Genomic DNA, 22,037 nt, shown 5'->3' on the forward strand with positions numbered 1-22,037 from the left:
TTCAGGGAAGTTATTACAAAGACACTTCCAAGTCACTCCCCAAACTACAGATCCCAAAATGTCATAGAATGGAGCAACTGTTTGTTGTAATTCTGCAATGTGGATAACATCCTAGGGCAAACATTTGAATGGAAGGAGTCTACAGCATAAGGGTGGATCTACAGCATTCCAACATTTGTTCCAAGCATCCCCTTGGCATTTGAAATAACTAGCCGGAGAAATGGCAGGAAGAACCACAAAGGCACAAAACACATGCAAACACAGCCGTTATGGCACACCTTGATTTCTTTTTCAGAAGAGAAACTTTAAAAATTGGCTGGGGTCCTCTGTGACCCTCTGCAGGTACTCACCCCAAAACAAAAGATCTCAAGAAGGAAGGCTGGGAAGATTCCAACTTGAATCTTTGGGGAATTCCTGATGCAGCAGACAGATGCAAAAAGCAGTAGCTGGTGGCTTCCATGTCGGTGAGATAGGGGGAATCTATCCCAAGTTTTACATATCAAAGGAGCTAGCCAAGCTGTCATGCCTTCAAAAAATAGGCTCAGTACATTGGATAGCTCCTTTAAATCCCAGAGCAGATTTACTAACATGGAAGACAACAGCCACCGATGGACTCAAGCAGACAGATCGCCGCCCTGGTTGCAATGTTGGCTGGAGAGGGTGCAGGAGATGTACATTTGCTTGCAAAGTCAGGAACGCACATGTACGCTGCCTCAGAGTGTGGTGGAGTCTCCTTCTTTGGAGGTTTTTAAACAGGCTGGATGACCATTTGTCAGGAGTGCTTTGGTTGTGTATTCCTGCTTGGTAGAAGGGGGTTAAACTACATGGCCCTTGTGTTCTCTCCCAACTCTATGATTCTATGCTTTGTCTCTCGTTTCCCCCTTCTTTTCCCCTCCCATGTACTTTGAAATCCCATCCTCCTTTGTATACAGGCCCTCCCTATGATGTGAGGTGCACCGAAGTGCGAGACACATCTCTGATGGTCCACTGGGAGCCACCCTTGTACACCGGAGCAGGCCCTGTCACTGGCTATTATGTGGATGCCTGCGAGGAGGGATCAGACACCTGGGAACAACTGAACCAGCAGCCGATCGACAGCACCCACATGAAGGTCTCAGCTGTCGCAGTTCCTATAACCCAACATTTATTTACATTACAGTCGCTCCTCTCTTGACAAGAACCATTAAAACTGTGGCATGCAGAGAGTCAAACATCTGGCAGAACACAATGCGTTCTTAGTTTGGTGGCTCATAAACCTGTATAGGCAAATGTAAACTAATATTTTTGAATTGGCATAGCATTTCCCAATGGAGTTGTAGTTGCCGTTATAGCAGGGACAAGAGGGGGAAACTCAGTTTTGAGGGCTTGACTGAGATGTGTTTAATACACATGCATCTTGTTTGTTCCTTTAATTGATGTATGTTTTAGCGGATGTTGTGTTCTTAACTGATGTGTATTTGTTAGTCTGTTGTTGTTTCCTACCTCGATCCATGAAGAGAGGTGGGCAAGAAATATTATTATTAAGTAGTAGTAGTAGTAGTATTTCTTTATTGTTATTGATACAGCCCCCTGGGACTCCCCATATGACCTGCAAATGATGTCTGTTTTTATCCCCAGTCAGAGATTGGAGATAAGAGATCAGTGATTGGAGATAAGAGGGAATTTAAAGCCTAGAAAGGTGTTGTAAGGAACTGAGCTGTGCTTTGCTGCATGAGGAAGCTGTAATTCTCCAGATTATTTCTAAGCAGCCATGCCTTAAACTGAGCGGCGTTCTTGTATGATGGGCAGTCAAGAAACTGGCCAAATAGTTCAGTATTTGCCCCCCACCCACTTTACTTTGCATTGCCCACTGTCTTCAAGCAACACTTCTAAAACTGGTATTCAACTCCCTTGGGCTGAAGGGAAAAAAACAGTTTCTCCATCCTTGCCTTTAGAAATCTCTTAATCCCCGTAGAAGAAGTTTGTTCCTTTAGCATTCTGTTGTCAGCTCATTTACTGATATTACTTTTGAGTTAACATTTTCCTCCCAATAAACCGAGTCTGCCTGTCTGCAAGTTAAAACTCCTCCATCAGTTTTAAGGGGGATTTCCGTCAGCCGCTGTGCAACCTGCGCCTTCTTGTTCTGCTTTCCCTCTACAGCTCTCTGACCTGGAGACAGGAAAGTGCTACGTTTTCCGAGTACGGGCAATGAACAAGGCAGGGGTTGGCCCGCCGTCCGTGCCGTCGGATCCTGTGGTTGTTAAAACCAAACCAGGTACAATCGGTCCTGGTTTTTTATTCTCCAGCATAGATGCACCCTTCAGCTGCTATGGCTGCGGGATCCTGGGATCTGCAGTTTAGAGGAGAGAGTTTAATAATTCTCAGCCAGAGAACTCTTAGGCCTCATTAAATTATAAACCCCAGAATCCCACAGCAGGCAGCCATCCATAACAGTTAAGTGGAATAATAGCACTACAACAGTGTAGTGTTATATTGAACTAAAATTCCAGTTGCTCAGCCCTTGCCACTTCGCATGCAAGAGAAACCTCTTCCAGCGGCAGCAAAAATCCAAGATTCCACTTTCTTCATCCCCTTTGCACTTTCTTTCCTTCTAAGCAAACCAATGATAGCAAGATTCCAGTTTCTTCCACCCCCTCAAGCCCTATTCGCCTTTGTTTCGAGAAAAATATTGAAAAAATATTTGAAAATGTTGAAAAATGTTGAAAAATATCTTTTTAAAAAACACTATTTTGTAGGCACCAAAGAAATTGAAGTTGGGGTAGACGATGAAGGATTTATCTACATGGCCTTTGAGCCTCCTGAAGTGGTTGACACCTCTGAATTTATCTGGTCCAAGGATTACGAAGGGCCTCCAAACCCAGATAGAGTCCAAGCCGCAGATAAAGATGACAAGTAAGTGTGCGCTCTCAAAGGGACCTAAAGCAGGCTGTGGGCAAACTACAGTGGTACCTCGGGATACGAAATACCCAGGTTACGAAATTTTCGGGATACGAAAAAATCCCATTGGAAAACATTGTTCCGGGTTACGAAAGTTTTTTCGGGTTACGAAAAAACTTTTGGTGCTTTTCGGCGCGATTTCACACGGAATCGCGGCTTTTCCCCATTAGCGCCTATGGGAATTCGGCTTGCGAAAGCCTTTCGGGTTACGAAATTGACAGCGGAACGAATTAATTTTGTAACCCGAGGCACCACTGTATAGGTTCCAGATGCAAAACCTTCTGGGGAAAGCAACATTCACCTCCCTATAAAGCTCCATAACTTCCAACTGGGGAGAGGGCTCTTCCACTTTCCCAAAAAATCTGGAATTATGCTTCATATTACTGCATTCGGTGCCTTTTCTGTGTTCCAGAAAAATTGCAGCATACACCCAAACCTGAGAAATTTTTTACGTCATACATACAATTGGATCTCATTTTGGTTGCTTCCATTTTCCTTCCCCTCTTTTCTTTAAGATCTAAGCTCATCCTGAAATACGCCACTGAAAGAGATCTAGGAACATATTCAGTAGAAGTAACTGACACCGATGAAGACATCTCCGCCAGTCATGTTTTAACTGAAGATGGTAAATAACAAATGCTTATATATATTATAGTATTATTGGCCTACAGTCTGTTCTGTGATGCTCACCTTCTTCCCATAGAAAAGGCCTTCAAATCACCTGCCGACTTACAGTAACCCCATGAATTTCATAGGATTTTATTTGTCAAGGAATATTCAGACGTGGTTTTGCCAATCCCTTCCTCTGAAATCTAGCACCTGGTATTCACTGGTATTCTCCTATGCAATTGCTAACTAAGGCTGACCCTGTTTAGCTTCCAAGATCAGGTGGGATCTGGTGCCTTTAGGGCATAAAATACCATCCTGCAGATAGATATAAGCTTAAGCCTTTCCTTTGCTTCTGACTTCCAGTTCTAAGATATCGTCTACCCTTTGCGTTTTTCAGAACTGGACAAGCTGCGAAAGATCAGCCATGAGATCCGAAACCCCTGTAAGTGCTGCTATCCCCCCCCCCCAAAGTATTGCTGTAATAGACCAGAGGTGAGATGCAAGTGATCCTCCAGATGTTCTCAGACTTGCAGCTCTCAGCATCTCTCACTAATGGAGTTTGCAAACCAGCAACATCTGGAAGGCTCCATGATGCTTATCCCTCCCATAGAAAATGCCCACGTTGCATAGGTAGCCTGCCTTGTCAGCCTTGGATTTTTATAGCCGGTTTACATTGTCTTGTCTTCTCTTCAGTGATTGAGTTGATCTCTGGATGGAACATCGATGTGCTGGAGAAAGGGGAGGTGCGCTTGTGGCTGGAGGTTGAAAAACTCACCCCAGAGGCAGAGCTTCACTTGATTTTCAATGGGAAGGAGCTTTCAAGCACTCCAGTGAGTTTCCCATTATTCTGCTTGTGCAAAAATTGTGACTCGGTGCTAAAAGAAAAGGTGGCACCAGGGTGGCTTTGTGTTTATGGATGTAGCTCTATTTAGGGTTGGCAGGTGAGCAGTTTCCCGTTTCCTAAGATTTCAGGGAAATGTGCGGTTTGATGTGTGTGTGTGAATGGATGGTGTGTGTGCACCCGTTATTGTATCATCTGGTGTCTCTCCTAATGTCTTCTCCTTGGCTAAGGGGCTCTTTTGCTTGGTTTTGACACTAGAGCCACAAGATCAATTTCGACAGAGCCAATGGCTTGGTGGAATTGATCATCCAGGACTTCTCTGAGGACGATAAAGGGACTTACACAGCCCAGCTGAAAGATGGCAAAGCTGAAAACCAGTTCACATTGGCTCTGGTTGGAGAAGGTATGTTTGCAGTGGACTGGGAAGACTGAGCAGAAAGCTAAAGAGCACAGTGTCAAATTTGGTTTTAATGAAAGAAAAATGAAATGTTAGCTCTTTACTATTACATTTTCACTGTTGAGAGGTGGGAGGGATTAATGGGGTTTTCTGCCTCAAATGCCATAATACATGATCATTTTTGCAAATCTGGACTTTTGCTGTTTTGCCTCAGACCGTAAAATAACTTAGGCTCTTTTTCATACAGTGGGCCACTCAAAACTGTATAAAGGCTTGTAAAGCTTCATGACCCAAACCAACCTGGACAAGCAAATAGCCTGCCCTGTGATCCCCTCGATCAGGTGGATGAAATCTAGGTTTTGCAGTGAAAGATCAGGTCATCTAAGAACAAATATGGTTGCCTCCTCTTCCAGCAAAGGGTGCATCTACACTGTAGAAATAATGCAGTTCAATGTTGCTTTAAATTTTGTGATGCAACAGTACTCTTTGGCAGAGAAGGCTAAAGACCTTATAAAATTACAAACCCCAAGATTCTGTAGGATGGAGTTATAGCACTTAAAGTGGTGTCAAACCGCATTATTTCTACAGTGTAGATGCACCTAAAGCCAATCCTCCAGACTTACTCCATATTGTTCAGAATTTCCCAGCCAGCATAGACAACTCAGAGCTGTAGTCCCAAAGAGTAACTTTCCCAAGCTCTTCTTGAGCACCCCACAAATCTTACGTTTTTTAGGAGGAAAGTTTGTCCAATATTAAAACCCAGCGCTGTTCTCCATGAATGAAATTGCATCTCCCTGCTATTGTGCGCTGAACCAATGCTTTTTTGCCCCCTCCCAGATTTTGATAAACTTAAAGCTGAAGCCGATGCCAAAAAGAAAGAATGGAAGAGAAAGCACGGTAAGAGAAACAGAAACTGCACGTTTTGTTCTTGCGTGCAAGGATTAATAAATTTCAAAGGTTAAAAGGTTAATGAAAAGCATAACCTACTAACTTGGGCACGATTTGCCACTAGATGGAGGTAAGATGTCCGAGACTGATGACTTCTCACTTTTTTCACAGGCCCTCATTTCATTGAACATCTACAGTGGAAGGTTACTGAGGATTGTGAAGTCCTGCTGACATGTAAAGTAAGTAGTACCAGGCCAGAAACTGACAAAAAAGGAACCCTCTTTAAAGATAAATAATATCTTGCCCTTCCCTGTATACTCAGGCCAAAGGAAATTGCTGCAGCCTCTCCTTGTTATTGCGTGCCTCCATAGCATTGAGCCCTGGCTGTCAAAATGCATTATTTTTGGACAGTACACTAGTTTGTTGCTGTGTGCCTTCAAGTCGTTTCCAACTTATGGGAACCTTGTTGCGGTTCCATCCTATGGAATACTGAACAGTTTTTTGAACTCTCTGCCAAAGATCTCCTGTGCCTCCCCAAACTATAAATCCTATTCCATAGGATGCAGCCAGGGCACTTAAAATTGAATTGTAATGCTATACATGCATAGTGTGAAAGGAACTGTGGAGGCTTCCACTACATGCAATTCCTCCTTGTCTCCTGTACTTGCTAGAAAAAGGGAAATCAAGGGAATCTAAAGGAGTATGTGTATGTTGTGTGCCTTTAAATTGTTTCTGATTTATGGCAACCCTAAGCCGAATCGATTATAGGGTTTTCTTGGCAGAATTTGTTCAAAGGAGGTTTGCCACTGCCTTCCCCAGAGGCTGAGAGTGTGTGACTTTTCCATGGTCACCCAGTGGGTTTCATGAGCGAGCTGGAACTTGAACCCTGGTCTCCAGAGCCATAGTCCAACACTCAAACCACTATACTATGCTGGAGTAGACATTCACAAAAACAACCTTGGCTCACCCCTGACATTACTATACCTTCTGCTTCCACTACTGGTCAGGTGTTCTGGTGGTCAAGTGGGTATTAGTCCATCTGTCCAAAGAGTAGGACCTCCCCAGTCCTCACTGTTTCCTCTTAACAGGCAGCAAACATGAAGAAGGACAGCGTCTTCCAGTGGTTCTTTGATAATAAAAGGCGCTCAGATGGTCAATATGATCCAAAGACAGGAGCTGGAATCCTACGGATTAAGAAGGTAAGCAGTGTGCAAGGCAGATTGGGCCAAACTGTAAACAGAAGCATTTCTGTAAACAGGCCAGTGTTTTACAAATGTGTACATTTTTCAACGTGGCTGGACATTTTTGCTAATGCAGAATGTCTCCTTTCAGCTCCAGTTTGCAAACGTGCCACTGTGCATGCAGTGCGGTAACACTTGTAGATGTGTCTTCAGTTGCTCACTTGGTTGTGCAACTGCTTGTCCACCTGGTTGTGAGTTCAGTTGCACAACAATGCTGTTCAGCACAAGCACAACACGTAAGATCATCAATATGAGATTTTTCACTACACAGCCCTAATGCACAACTCTTGACCTGCGTGATTAAATATATATTGCTGCCCACGGACAGATATTCTTTGTACAGTTTATAGACTTTTCGTTTCCTAATATGTTGTGTGTATATATTTCCTAGTTTTCCAAAGCAGATAAGGGAGTGTACAAAGCTGTTGTTTCTGATGACAGAGGACAAGATACAACTCAACTTGATCTTACAAAGGAAGGTATATGATCATCTTGGCTCACTGGTGATACATTCCTTTATTCACATAGACTAGAAGCCTTCCACACTGTACAGTGATAGCACTAGGATTCTACTTTGACTGCTATGGCTGCCTCCTGTGAAATTCTCAGGTTTGTTGTTTAGTGAAGTCTAAGAGCTGAGAATTTTAAATGCTCCTTCTTAAACTACAAACCCCAGGATTTGAGTGGATGCAACTGTAAGCAGTTATTTTGGACTCCTAGCGCTATAACTGTGTGGTACGAAAGGGCCCCAGCACTGAGCACACTTCAGTTGTGCTTATGTTCAAGTTTGTTGGGCATATTTTGTTTTGCAAATCCATTTGCATCTGTTATTACTCTGCTGGGTGAGAGAAGTGGGGAGGCTAAGCAGAAGTGCCCCATCTGTCCAGTGGTTTTCTCCCTTTTGGTGTCACTCCTTGCCTGGCACTAAAGCTTCAATCTGCTTGGAGAGGCGGGATATAAATTATTATTATTATTATTATTATTATTATTATTATTATTATTATTGCTACTACACCTTGCTATCTCACTCACTCAGCAACCCTTAATGTGTTCCCCCAAAAAACTCTATAGAGGACACCATTTTTAAAAGACTGGAGTCTTTTGGTCCTGTTGTTTTATTCCTGATTCTTTATTATTAGTTGTACGTAGAGAGATCTTGAAGCACCTTCGAGACTAACCAAAAGAAAGAAATTGGCAGCTTCTTTCAGTTAGCCTCAAAGGTGCTACAAGATCTCTCTACGCACTGATTCTACAGACTAACACGGCTATATCTTTATTGTTGTTATTATTATTGTGTTTGACAGCATTTGATGACATCCTGAAGGAACTTGCTAGGATCAGCGGTAAGTCCTTTCCTCCTAAGCCTGCATTCTGTTAACAACAATAGCCATATAAAACATGGAAGTAGTAGGTGTGAATGAACACTGAAGAAATGGAATAGTTTAAAAGAGAGAGAGAGCATGGTCCTCTTCTACAAGTGTTCTCCTCCTCATGTCCCTATGTCTCTGTTTAGTTCTTTCAGCCTCACCTTTGAAAGTCCAGCCAACTGTGGAAGGGATCAAGATCTTCAGTGAGGTTAAGTACTACACAGAAGCCATGAAAGCAACATGGCATCACAAGTACGTCTTTCCAGTGCATTGCTCAGTATGGTTCCAAGTATGGGAAGTGTGTGCGCTCATGGAGTGAGAAGACTAGCTTAATAATGTTGTGCATGGAAAAAGCTTGCGTACACTGAACCATCAGAAAGAAGAGATGTCACTCTCTCAGTCGCCCGTCTCTACATTGTTTGGATTTGGGAGTATTTTGGATTTCCAGATAAGGGATACTGAAGCTGTATCCTATGGCAGCTAGTAGTTATCCTATGGCAACTGAATCCACTTGTGGTTCTCATAGATGGAGATAGAGGGTGTTGATGCCTGTCTACAAAACAGGTTAAGTCGCATGGATTACTCTTCTGGACAAAATCTCAGGGTGCCCTCACCAATTGTTGTGGGTTGTATCTTAGCTTAAGAAACCAAGATGTGCCCAAGACTTTTGCTTACATGCTCCATCCTTGTGCTGACTCCTACCTCCCTTCCCTTCTTTGCTTCCTTGAGTTCTTCTCCTCAGATCTCAATAAGCCCAAAAGCCATTGGCTAAGCATAGTTTCCTATTGTCTTCAAACTGCGACACTGTGATGTACCATGTTTGGAATAAGCTGAGATTCTTTTATTTTTTTAATCCTCTCTTTGAAGTTGATTTAAGATCCTGCTTCATTCCAAACTTGGACTGATGCAAACATTCAAACCACTGAGTATAACAACCTCCAAAATCCACAAAACAGTAATGCTTTTGGGTGGGTGGGGGAATGAAAATACACAAAATTCACGATGCAAGCTTTTGTGCTATATTTCTGTAGCGTGAAAGGGCTCCAGGGTTATAGGATGCCATTTTGTGTTGTCAGTGACAAGCGTCTGGAAGGAGGAGACAGACTGAAAATAGGAACCACCATGGACCAGGTTTGGCTCCACATCCTAGACCCCAAAGAATCCGACAAAGGCAAATATATGTTGGAGCTATCGGATGGGAAGGAGTTGCGCAAGTTGTCAACTGACCTATCTGGGAAGGGTGAGCAGTCATCCCACATCTCCAGTTGTTTCCTGTTTATGGTGACCCTAAGGCAAGCCTGTCATGGGGTTTTCTTGGCAAGATTTGTTCAGAAGGGGTTTGCCTTTGCCTTCCCCTGAGGCTGAGAGAGTGTGACATGCCCAAGGTGGGTTTACATGGCTGAGCGGGGCATTCAAACTACTCAAACTACTATACTATAAATATGCAATAAATTCCTGTGCCAAAGTTGTAGCAGGGACGTAGCTAGGATTTTAGGAAGGGGGGGGTCCAGACTAAGTGCCACCATTATAATGGGGCTTGAGTGCGGCGGCACAGCAGCACACACCATTCATTTTTCTAATGGAAGGGGGGTCCGGACCCCAAGAACCCCCCCCCCTTGGCTACGTCTCTGGTTGTAGCCCGGTGCCACTGAAAGGGCTTGAGACCAAGATCTGGAACTAAGTGTATTCCGTGTATTACTCTTCAGTGTTGAACTTATTCAGGAGATGGACAGAAAATCTACTCAGCTGACAATCTCATTTTGATAGTTGTTTCCATATATGCTTAAAATTTACTTTTAAAAAAGCATGATTGAGAAGTAGAGACAAATGAAGTGTTTGTTTCGTCGAGGACCAACTCAGGTTTAAAACAACTGTTCTTGCCACCTGCCTTCATTTTGCAACAGTAGAGGAAGTCACAGTGCGCTCAGTCCAAACCAACCAACCTTTCTTTCTTTCTTTCTTTCTTTCTTTCTTTCTTTCTTTCTTTCAGCTTTCGATGATGCACTGGCTGGACATCAAAAACTCAAGTAAGCTTTTGGTCCCCCAATCTTTCTCTTTTTTAAATAGAAATTTCTCATTTCTCATTTGGTCTGTAGTGGTTAAGCTGTGGGAACTTCAACAGGAAGACCAAAGCTGAAATGCTTGATCAGCTACATCAGCTTGTATGTCTGGGTGTCTCTCTCCTTCAACCTGATCTACTTCACAGGCTTGTTGTGTAAACTGAATGGGAAAACCCCATGCAACAGGGAAAGGGCAGCCACAGGCCCCAAAGTGGCATGTTACACAACCTGCTGCCAAATTTGAAAGCCTGAACATTTGCCAAAAATACAGGACATTGAAAATGGGAATGAGTTCCCATCACTTTCACACCAGGACACCTGATAAGTTTGAACCCACCCCTAAAACAATTGCCCAAGATTTAAAATTGCAGCCTCTTTACTGAGTGTTGGATACACATTTAAGTAACGCAAATCCCTATTTAATTCTTGTATCATTTTTTCATTTCAGGCAAGCCGCTGTTGTGGAAGAGCGTAAGTACATGACAATGCATGCAAGGTCCTTTCTTGGATACATCTCAGCATATAGTATCATACTATTGTCTTCCTAAGCTACCGGGTTCAGTTTCCTTTAATTGCCTTTGGCTCATTCACCGAAAAGCAGATCTCCAGAAGGCATCTCTTCCGTTGCGGCTAATTCCCATTTCCTGATAGCAAGACTGTTCAGCTGTTTCTATAAAATGTACCCAGAAACTCATTTTATTAAAGATCTTCGTTAAAAGAAAAAAATCAAGAAGCTGGAGGGGTTGCCATCTGTCCTCTTTCTCCTCTTGAAGGGCATGGGGGGAAATACTCTTTTGATGGTAACTTCAAATGGTCATTTTAACTGGGACATAGAGGTAATTGTAGTCCAAAAAGTCACTTCTCTAAGGAGTTTATCATATAGAGACAACTGGAAGTGTAAACGGGATTTATCCCATGAAAATCACGCATTTGCGATTAAGGTTTTCACACGACGTCGCCATCAAAAGCGATTAAAGTACCATTAACCCAAGAATAACCAGGCAATAAACAGCAACAAACCATTCACTGTTTATTGCTTGGTGATTCCTGGGATAATGACCACTGTGTGTGAAAATCTTAATTGCGATTTAATAGTAATTGCACAGTTTTAATGGGATAAACCCCATTTAAACTTCCAGTTTTCCTCCTTGTGATAAACTCTCAAGTGTTCCATTCTTCTGAGCTGGAGGAGCATCAGAGATTTGATATGTATTGCTTTCCAAAAGCTAGAAAGTGTTATCACAAGATCATGCCTTGCCGTTGGCTCCCATCAAAGAAGCACCCACTGATCCCAGTAGCCTCGGATAGGTGGCCATTTTAAGCCTCTGCTTGAAAACTGGTAATGAATACGAGGGTATCACCTCCACAAGAAACTACAAATCCCAGGATTCCCTAACATTAAAGCAGTGTCAAACTGGATTATTTCTGCAGTGCAGATGCAGCCTTAGGCAGCACTAGCCCTACTTCAGGTATTATATAACATAACCTAAGAAAAATGTTCAATTTCATAAATTAAAAGCAGGGGGGATGTTACAACAATTGCAGTATCTGTTTTCCCACCAGACCGAGCCAAAGTTGTCCGGGGTCTTCCAGACGTTGCCACCATCATGGAGAATAAGGTAAGGCTATTATTGATATGGACATGCCGATTCGGGACCTATTAATAAGATAACAGCATCTTACTGTGGCAGTTCTTTGAGCAGCTCATTTACAGAGCCAAAGATGCAACCATTTCTCTTGTCTTCCCCCTCTGTTCCATCAGAATAAACAGGGCATATGTACATCAGTATGTGTCGATAAGGTGGGGATAGTGGCAGGATACACAGTGGTTGGTTTCTGAACAAATTGTTCCAAAATCCAAAGACATTTTGCTGTTGTCCCATAGGAAAATCGACAGAAGCATGGGAAAAACAGGGGAAGGTGACTGTCTTATGCCAGAATTGCTTCTCCCAGCCCTCCAGCCTCCTGTCGCAGCCAATGTTAGAAGTGAGATCCCAAGTAAAGTCTACCCAGACTCTTTCCTTGGCCAGTAATTAAATCAAGCTTGAATTGTTAGATATATGGTCCACACACACACACATACACATACAGAGACACACATCCCAAGGTAAGACCAATGAAAAACAAGGTCTCAAAGGTTATATCGTGCAAAAGCCAACCAGGAAAATCAAAGTGCACAAGTGTGACTCGGTGAAATAAGGCACATGAGGCAAAGCAACTGTTGCACTATGATGCTCTCATCTGGAAGCATGCAAACGGAGAAAATTGACCCCTGGATACAATTAATAACTAATTATCATTAAGTATGTGATGGAATCTTGTAGCACCTTTGAGACTGAGTGAAAGAAGTTGTAGCCTAAGCTTTCGTAGACTTGGTCTACTTCCTCAGATGCATGGAGTGAACTGGTGCCCAGGAAGGATCTTTATAATCAGACTGTATGACTATTCATACAGTTTGTCTTATGACTGTCTTATGCCAAAATTGCCTCTCCAAGCCCTCCAGCCTCCATAGAAATGCAAAATGTGTGAATGAGGTGTCAAGTTCAGTTGAGGGACATAGACAGGAGGAAAGATGTTGCTTAAGGCCAAAGTGGTGGAGGGAGTTTTGGACTGTGGTGTATGCAGGCTGGGAACCAGAAAGGCAATATGATAAACTGGCCCAGAGCATCCTGGTTTCGTTCATGGCCCTCGGAGCCCATCTGGCTGGGAGGCTATTAAAAATTAATTAATTAATTAATTAAACAAAATATTTATTTTGTAACACAGACCCTGTGCTTGACCTGCATCATCTCGGGTGATCCATACCCAGAAATCACTTGGTACAAGAACGAGAAGGCCATTACTTTCCAAGATCGGTACAAGATGGAAGTGAAAGGGGCGGTGGTCACCATCACCATCGAGAACGTCAGCAGCGAGGACACTGGAAAGTTCAGCATCTACGTCAAGAACAAGTGGGGCTCCGAAACAGGCAGGGTGACTGTCAGTGTGTACAAGCGGGGCGAAGAGCCAAAGGAACTCAGGGATGAACTGGCTTTGAAAGGAGCCAAGCCGTAGCTCCAAAACCTGGCTCTCAAACCCAGAGCTAGCCCTCTGGATTGCATGAAACAATGTTAGAAGAGGTTGGCTTTCTTTCCTTGAGTGCAGAGTGTTTCTCTCCTTTCCCTCCAAAAGCCACCATCAGCTGGTGCTTCTAACCTGGGATGGGAATCATGTGGCCTTCCAGAAGACTACAGTTCCCGACAGCCTAACTAGCATATCCATTGGTAATGAATGCTGGGATGCTGTGGGCCAATAACTTCTGGAAGGCAGTATAATTCCCATCTCTGTTGTAGTCACATTTGACCAAAAATATTTTGTTCACTAATCCCTTGCCTCCTGGATAATAGCCAGAGTCCTTTATGCTCAAGACCAACCGAATTTATTTTGGCACTGGCCTGGAAAGTCCCACAAGCACATCTCTCTGGGCCTCTCTACACTACATAGTTATAGCTCTGTGATTCCACTTTAACTGCCATAATTCCATCCTATAGCATCTCTGAGTTGGAAGAGACCACAAGGGCCATCTAAGGACTAAGGCTAAGGAGTTTCTCTAGTTTCTCTAGTAAAGCGCAGTTACAGTTGAATAATAGCATCTTTAACCACACAACTTTGCATCTCTCTCGTTGCTGTTTTGCATTTCGTGGAGAGCACCTTTTTACCGACAGTGTGATAAGAACCAGCCAAAGATGATATCATCCCACTGTAATTGCACTTTACTAGCCTCCTAAAGTAAAATCCTAAAGCAAAAATCACTCAAAAGCAAAGGCTGCAGTGTGCTAATCTGGAGATCGAGTCCCAAATATTCATAATTTGAACACTGAGGTGGTCATGAATGTGCGGCCCGCTTCTTGAAAAATGTGCAGAGCACAATGAGTTACAGCCAGGATGTGGATCAAAGCATCTGTCGGACTAAAACTTTGCATGAAAATCCCACTGCATCATGTCTTTTCACATGTGACTAACCAAGAATCTATACTTTGCCGATGTGTGGGTCAATGTATACATTTAAGATGTATGTTAAATAAACCAGTTGACAGATTAAACCAGAGCAAAGATTGATGCTGAACCTTTGCACTGATAAAACCAGAAGCCCAAACACCCATTTGATGCCCCCAAAAAATCAAAATCAGGAGTGACCTAATGGCTATGCCTTGCTTTTATTTTTGGCTTTTTGGGGCGTGTGTGTGTGAGGGGGGGGGGTGTTGTGTTCACCAATGACTCATTTAAACACAAAATCACTGCTCTTGGATGACTCCAAAACTGGCAAAATCCAAATGTTGTGGGCAAGCAATTTGGGGTGGTGGTTTCCCTTGATTCCTCAGGCTGTAGGTCACCAAAAAGGCCTTTGAGAGCACCGGCGGTCCAGGGGCCAAAAGGTGCCCATCCCTTGCATTACTGCTTAACATCTCTGGGCTTGGGAAACCCAAGGAAGGAAAGCCCTCTTCTCTTCCAATTATCAGGAGGACTGGAGTAAAACCCATAAAAGAATATATAAACAGAACCTGAAATGCACCATGACCTTTGAGCATGAAAGCAGCTGTGGCCATCATGACTAGTTCTGCATTGCTTTCTCCTGCTTTGTGTAGATTAAGAATAGGGGGTCTATAGCCCAGCTATCAAGGAAGCCATGAGTTTGCAAAAGCTGAGTAGACTTGTTGATAACAGGTCTCACCTTACGTCCAAGTTGATCTGATGGAAAATAACAACAACATAACCCAACATCTGGAGGACTCCATTCTCCACCATTCCTAGCCGTATTAACCAGGGATGATGAGATTCCCAGGAAGGCCGCAAATTCTTCTAGCCAGCTCAAGGGAGCTCAGCCTGCCCTGGTTAGCTAACTCAGGACACGCGATGGATGTCAAGCTTAAATTTTAGCTCCGCAAGGTCAATGCAAGTGAAAAGAGGGAAAGGTGACAGAGTTCAACACAATTGCTCAAAAATACCAATGACCTCTTCCAGTGTCACAGTCAAATGTACCTGTCCAGAGAGAGCAAGATAGTTGAGCCTCAGCGTGAACAGCTCCCCAAAATGGAACTAAAGGTATTTATGCAACAAGGAAAGAGTTGTTGCAACCCCTAGTTGGGAAGGCACAACACAAGTTATTCAACGTTAGATTTATTTCTTTGTTTGATGTCACATCTCTTTTTTTATCCCTAGAAGCCAAAGCACTTTACAACAGGCATTAAAGCAAAAACACAGCTAAAAACCAACATGTTATAAAATTAAAGGACAATTAAAAAGGATTTAAATAAGCTATCAAATTTTAAAAAGAGTACTCGGTTAAAACATTTGAAAAAGTGAACGAGACAGGGCAGAAAGAACAACACACATGCAACGACTAAAAGAAATCTCCACAGCCTGCCATACAAAACTCTTTTATATTTCTCTTCTGAATTACTGTATTGAACTACAACTCCCATGTTGGCTGGAAGAGTGAACACCCAAAAAAGTAACATCACTAGGCAGGATCCTCACAATTCTTCCTTGCATTGAGATTACTTGCAGGAGAGGATGGAAACATCAGTCTACTGCAGTGATGGCGAACCTATGGCACATGTGCCAGGGGTGGCACTCAGAGCCCTCTCTGTGGACACATGTGCCATTGCCCCAGCACAGAGTTTGTTACTAGAAAGCCAGAGAGACATGGCACTTTGCAGTAAATAAGTGGGTTTTGGGTTGCAGTTTGGGCACTCGGCCTCTAAAAGGTTCACCAACAAAAGTCACGACTGGGGGACTTTTACAATCCCTACATATGCTTTTTGTTGTTGTGTACCTTCAAGTTGTTTCCGACTTATGGCAGCTCTAAAGTGAACCTATCACAGGGATTTCTTGGCACACCTTCACCTTCCTCTGAAGTTGAAAGAATGTGACCTGGCCAAGGACATCCAATGGGTTTCCATGGCCAAGAAGAGAGGCCAGTCCTGGTCTTCAGAGTCATAGTCAAATGCGCAAACCACTACACCACCCTGGCTCTTATACACATTCTCTGCACTATTGAATATGTAGGTATCATGATGATGAGTCAGTTACATATGTGTACCTCTAGGCCATGCATTTGTAACCCTTATTGTAAATTCCAGCCATAGAGGCATGGTGTAGTATGCTAAGCTACAAATGTCAACCAAGGTAGGTCAAAACCGATAGGGCACTGGCCATGTGTGAATTAAGCAACAGCACAGCAAACAAGGTTCAACTGTACATGGACCTTGCCAAAGTTAACAATCCATAGGTGGGCTTAGAGTGATGATTCATCCCTTTCCTTTGAGCCCGTATTGGAGATGTCTTCGTGAAACAAAAGACAACCAGGACCTGGATATATTCCATGATTTGGCCCCTCTTTTCCCACCAAATGTAAAGCCAGCAGCAATGTCAGATCTGATGAAACCATCACCGAATGGAAAAGGTGGCCACACGTTCTGCAGGCCAGACCCTGTTTTCTAGCCTGACAGCTGGATTCAGTTTCAGGAGTGGATATATTTTAGCTTAATAGTCCTCTTGTTTTATCCCCCCAGGAAGGTGGATTGCAAAATCCAGGAAAGATAGAATAATGTGAAATGGGAATAGCCCTCCAGGAATCTCAGAGGACCACAATGGATCCACAAGGCCTGAAGTTTCTTACTCTTGCTCTGTTTGACAGCTGTCCAATGCAAGTATTAAGAAGAGAGAGGAAAGTCAAAGAAGGAAGTGCAAAGGCGGGCTTAATGTTGGAAACAAGCACAGTGACCACGGAGGACTTACATAAATTCAATCTAAAAGTCAAAGAAACTGATATAGTTAAAGATTTCCCATAATTTGGATCAAACACTGATCAGAACGAAGACTCCAGTCAAGAAATAAGAAGACTAGGAAGGGCAGTGATGAAAGAACTAGATGAGATTCTAAAGAGGAAATTGGTATCCCAATTATAAAATGGCAAAATCAAAGTTTGCTTATTGGAATTTCTATATTTTTAAAATATTTTCAAGCTGTGGATGCTTGAATTTGTAGATACAGAGGGCCATGTGGCTCAGAACAAAGTGTTCACCTAGCATCATTTTAGCTGTAAAACTCAGAAGGAAATATGTTGAGGTGTTTTGCTCTTGCTGTCCAACCCCCAAATCTTGACTATACAATTTGGCAACAACTATCTCAGAGTCCATCAAGGGTTCCTTCAGCACAACAAACGGGAGGTTATTACCACAAAAAGTACCGATTTAGGATTAATGATTGCTAGTGCCTGGTTTCATAATTCCACTCTGGACACGATGCTGGGATTTCCTTCTTTATAAATAGCACCTGTCCTGTTAGAAGTTGCCACTGTCCTTTCCCCAGCTTGGCTCTCCTACCATTCAGGGGTACACCGAAATGGCATTCAACGGCACGTGGCAGGTTTATGCCCAGGAGAAATACGAAGAGTTCCTGAAAGCTATTGGTAAGCAGCTCATGGTCACTTTTGTCAAAGTGGATTAAATCCTTCCCTGGAGCCGCCTTATCCAAACTGGTGCCATCCAGATGTGTAGAACTGCATCTCCCATCATCTTGGCTTGCTTTGGGTGATAGGAGTGGTTGTCCAGAATGTTTGAATATGCTGGGTGAGGGAAGATTATGATCCATCATAATGCATTCAGTTTTTAGTTTCCTGTTTTTAGCAGAAGGGTTTTTTGCAAGGCAGTCTATCATGTAGGGCAGTGGTGGCGAACCTATGGCACGTGTGCCATAGGTGGCACTCAGAGCCTTCTCTGTGGGCACGCATGCTGTCGCCCCAGCACAGAGTTTGCCAGAGTTCATTACTAGAAAAGCCAGAGGGACGTGGCACTTTGCAATAAATAAGTAGGGTTTGGGTTGCAGTTTGGGCACTTGGTCTGCAAACGGTTCACCATCACTGATGTAGGGGTTCCACATACCCATCTACTTCAAAAATAGTAAGTTTGAACATTTTACTTTTTTGAATAGCAGTGCCCAGAATACTGCTAGCCAGTATGACTACTACTCACTATGGTGACTAAGAAGAGTTACAGTCCCAAAGGGGAATTTTTCCCCAAGTTCTGAGCATTGGAATATCCATAGATTTTCACACACTCCTTGCTTAAAGCATGATAAACACAGTACTCCTTCTGTTTTGGGTCCTTTCCCCAGCCTTGCCGGATGATATCATCAAAGCTGCCAAAGATGTCAAGCCCATCACCGAAATCCGTCAGACAGGGAACACCTTCGTCGTCACGTCCAAGACCCCCAACAAGTCCGTCACAAACTCATTCACGCTGGGGAAAGAAGCAGAAATGACCACTATGGATGGCAAGAAAGTCAAGGTAACTCATGCCGTTGCAGGTTAAGAACAAGTTCAGAAATACAGGCTTCAGTAGTTAAAACTCAGGGGTTATCCAGACAGGGGTTTTTTTAGCGCAGCTATCTGAATAATTTCAGTCACAGATGCCAGTTTTGTTGTTCACATTATATATTTTTATCAAAACCGCATCTATGCGCATCTCTGCAAGTTCTGTTGCTCACATGTGTCAGCACTGCGAATAAGGATGGAGTTGAGGATGTGGATATATTCGAAACACCTTCAAGGCATGCAGTTTTATCCCAGTTTATCACAGGTCTATTCTCATCAGTTATTCACAGAGCCGACAATGCAAATCTTTTAGGAAAACTTGGTGGGAAAACCAGGATCGATTATCTCGGGTTAAGTGCATTTTTAGGCAGCCCTCCCCCTAAACTTAATTCTAGCTTTGGATGGTCCTTTCATCTTTATGCATCACTTGCTGCTCTGTTATCCTTTCTTCAACAGCATCTTTTCTCTTCTCGCAGTGCATAGTGAACCTGGTAGATGGGAAGTTAGTAGCCAAATCTGAGAAATTCACCCACGAGCAGGAAATAGTAGGCGGCGAAATGGTAGAGGTAAGTAAATCCTGTTAACTTAAAAAGAAAAAAGATAAGAGTTGATTTCTCTAAGGGTAGAAATTCTTTAGTTTGGGTATGATGCTCTGCAAACTCAGCAGAGCAACAACTTGCTAAAACTTGCAAGGCTTTGTTACTGCAGTTTGCAAAGACTTTCCCGGAGGTCTATTTATTTACTTCGATTCCTCCTTCCCAGTCATTATAATGCCAGGATACCCCCTCCACTCTCCTTTCCAGCCACCTTTTGGTTAGAAGCAAGTAGACCAGATTAAATGCTTCTTAACCCATCTCACAAAAATATGTAAGAAGGAAAAATTCCCTCATCTCACCTTTATCTGGGAGCAGCTCCTGTAGTTAAGATTTCTCTCTTCATTTTCAGACAGAAATATATCTTCTTGTGTACATGTTTCTGTTTTGAATGACAAGCTGTGAGCAATTAAATATGCCCTGTGGCTGCAACCTAGATTAACCAAATACCGATATTATTGGCTTCTCACACTGAATAAAGTATGAATTCTCTTGAATGTTTCTTTGGTCTACTTTTGTGGTCACATTCCATGGATTACTTAAATTTACTCCGAACATTAGTACTGTATGTTTCAGCCTTCCTCAACCTGGTTCCCTCCAGATGTTTTAGACTACCAGCCTCACCATCTCCATTGATCAGGCCATGCATGCAGTCTGTGGATGATGATACTTACGGTCTATTAAACTTTGAGGGAAAGTTACAAGAATCTTGTAATCTGCACTGTTTCACACATTGCATTTTTTTCTTTTGTGTTATCTGTAAAGGTTTTATACCTGCTAAATTATACAGATTATTATTATTATCACTATCATCATCACCATCATCATAGATTATTTTATAGCACCATGTACATGGCGCTTTACAAACAGTTACAGAACACATATAACTATTCCAATAGTAAAAAATGCTACACAATTGCAGAACAAAACAAAATAGCACAGATAATCAAGTATACTAAAGTTTAGAGGGTTCTGTTTTATTTTCCACAGACCATAACATCTGGCTCAGCAACATTTGTCCGGAAAAGCAAGAAGGTTTAAAAACAAAGAAGGTGCCTCTGTTTTGTAGTTGAATTTTTAAAATATATGTGTGTGTATTTGGATAATAAAGTGCACTGTGTATCGTGGATAGTGTCTGGTTTCATTTGCATTGCTGAAAAACTAAAGAACACATGTGTTTTGGGTCCTGAAACTGAAGATCGCATCTGGGAGTTGTAGGTTTGTGAAAGCGCTAAAGGAAATCCTTGCTTAGGTAACATCCCCAGCTTCTTTATGGAACACAACTTGACACAACTTGAGTGTTTTAAGTGTGCAATTGCCCAGGGGCAAACACACACAGAGTATATTTTTATTTTCACAGGTTACAAACATGACGATGTAGGAGAATATCTATGCTCCCTCTCTAATGTATTCATTTCTTGCTGTTGCTGGGTGCCTCCAAGTCATTTCTGACTTATGGCGACCCTAAGGCACCGTCTCATGAGGTTTTCTTTGCAAGATTTGTTCAGAGAGGGTTTGACATTGCCTTCCCCTGAGGCTGAGAAAGTGTGACTTGCCCATACAGTGGGTTTCGTGGCCGAGCTGGGAATCGAACCCTGATCCCCAGAGTCATAGGAGTTTATCACACGGGAGGAATTGCTCCTAATTTCGAATGAAAAGAAAGTGGGGCCAGAACGCATTCATGTGAATTCGCTAGTTCAGAGAATTTATGTCAATTTGAATTGCGTTCAAACTGACTTCCCATTGCCCGAAAATAGCTTGCCATTGCTCAAAAATGCATGTGATCACCTCTCACGCAATAACGTGAAACCCCATGACTGCATTCGGATTGCCATTGGATTATACTTCCAATTTCCCTTGTCTAATAAACTCCATAGTCCAACACTCAAACCACTATGCCATGATGCAAAATTCATTTCTCGCTAGCCACTGAGTTCCCTTTTGAGGGGAAGGTTGCAGTGAGTTACATTACAGATCCTAGCATGAACCCTTTTAAAAGCAATCAAGCTGATGTCTGCCTGGCACAAATAATTTTGTGCGTGAAACACACACAGTTTGTGTATGTACACTGGACCCTCAGAAAGCAAAGGTGCCACTATCTCTGGTTTCGGAGTATTCTGGGTTTCAGATAAGGGAGGGTCAACCTGTATTATTGAGGGACACCTAATAAGAGTTATTTATTAAAGGGTTTAATAAACTTTAATATATGGATTTATTAAAATTGCTTTCTCCATGCAAAAGCTGCCTCTTAGCCGCTTCCCTTCCAAGTCCAACCGGCATTTTTATTAACCAGCATCACCCTGGTCATATTTTTTTTTAATTTCTATGCTGTTTTAAATCAATGTGCGCACTGCCTCTGCGCATACACAGAGTGCATTGCCCTCAAAAGGGAACCCAATGGCTTCCTATTAGTGTCTGAAGTGAAACATTGTCATGTCCTTTTAATGGAAACAGTGTTCTTTATACTCTGGGTGCGTCCACACTGTAAAAATAATGCAGCTTGACACCGCTTTAACTGCCATGGCTCCCTTGTCCTGTGGAACCCTGGGATTTGTAGTTTGGTGAGGCACTCTGTCAGAGAAAGCCTTGTAAAACTACAAATCCCAGTTATTCCACATGATGGAGCCACAGCATTTAAAATAGTGTCAAACTGCGTTATTTCTACAGTGTAGACGTGACAATACGTTTCTTTTTCCCTCCTCAATCGAGGAAAGGCCACTAGGGAAGATGCATAGGCCTGTTGCTAAT

General features: G+C 42.8%; 2 protein-coding genes across 2 annotated transcripts in view; both read left to right on the forward strand.

The window, feature by feature from the left end:
- MYOM3 (myomesin 3) overlaps positions 1–14,405 on the forward strand; it is a 32,807-nt gene extending 18,402 nt beyond the window's left edge. Inside the window, exons 20-37 of the mRNA XM_089478501.1 lie at positions 933–1,111; positions 2,140–2,254; positions 2,736–2,892; positions 3,453–3,562; positions 3,944–3,988; positions 4,240–4,376; positions 4,646–4,790; positions 5,622–5,681; positions 5,844–5,911; positions 6,761–6,871; positions 7,305–7,392; positions 8,218–8,256; positions 8,427–8,532; positions 9,357–9,520; positions 10,271–10,307; positions 10,789–10,811; positions 11,904–11,959; positions 13,107–14,405. Coding sequence (XP_089334627.1) covers positions 933–1,111; positions 2,140–2,254; positions 2,736–2,892; positions 3,453–3,562; positions 3,944–3,988; positions 4,240–4,376; positions 4,646–4,790; positions 5,622–5,681; positions 5,844–5,911; positions 6,761–6,871; positions 7,305–7,392; positions 8,218–8,256; positions 8,427–8,532; positions 9,357–9,520; positions 10,271–10,307; positions 10,789–10,811; positions 11,904–11,959; positions 13,107–13,394 — 1,928 coding nt within the window. The 3' untranslated portion in view covers positions 13,395–14,405. The remainder of the gene's footprint in view (positions 1–932; positions 1,112–2,139; positions 2,255–2,735; positions 2,893–3,452; positions 3,563–3,943; positions 3,989–4,239; positions 4,377–4,645; positions 4,791–5,621; positions 5,682–5,843; positions 5,912–6,760; positions 6,872–7,304; positions 7,393–8,217; positions 8,257–8,426; positions 8,533–9,356; positions 9,521–10,270; positions 10,308–10,788; positions 10,812–11,903; positions 11,960–13,106) is intronic.
- A 3,275-nt stretch (positions 14,406–17,680) lies between these two features.
- LOC149305035 (fatty acid-binding protein, liver) lies at positions 17,681–20,416 on the forward strand. Its single transcript, XM_089478947.1, has 4 exons — positions 17,681–17,793; positions 18,498–18,670; positions 19,173–19,262; positions 20,280–20,416. The coding sequence occupies exons 1-4, from the start codon at positions 17,727–17,729 to the stop codon at positions 20,328–20,330; spliced, it is 381 nt and encodes a 126-aa protein (XP_089335073.1). The 5' UTR covers positions 17,681–17,726; the 3' UTR covers positions 20,331–20,416.
- Positions 20,417–22,037: the final 1,621 nt, after the last annotated feature.

The sequence above is a fragment of the Sceloporus occidentalis genome, unplaced genomic scaffold (genome assembly GCF_023333645.1).
Source record: "Sceloporus occidentalis isolate IW3139 unplaced genomic scaffold, rSceOcc1.0.p SCAF_13, whole genome shotgun sequence".
NCBI lineage: Eukaryota > Metazoa > Chordata > Lepidosauria > Squamata > Phrynosomatidae > Sceloporus > Sceloporus occidentalis.

What these genes read in the sequence shown, in the direction of transcription:
- LOC149305035 (XM_089478947.1), top strand. Translation starts at nt 17,727, where the DNA reads ATGGCATTCAACGGCACGTGGCAGGTTTATGCCCAGGAGAAATACGAA. An exon ending in TGGATGGCAAGAAAGTCAAG is followed by an intron (nt 18,671 to 19,172) that starts GTAACTCATGCC and finishes CTCTTCTCGCAG; the next exon opens with TGCATAGTGAACCTGGTAGA. An exon ending in TAGGCGGCGAAATGGTAGAG is followed by an intron (nt 19,263 to 20,279) that starts GTAAGTAAATCC and finishes TATTTTCCACAG; the next exon opens with ACCATAACATCTGGCTCAGC.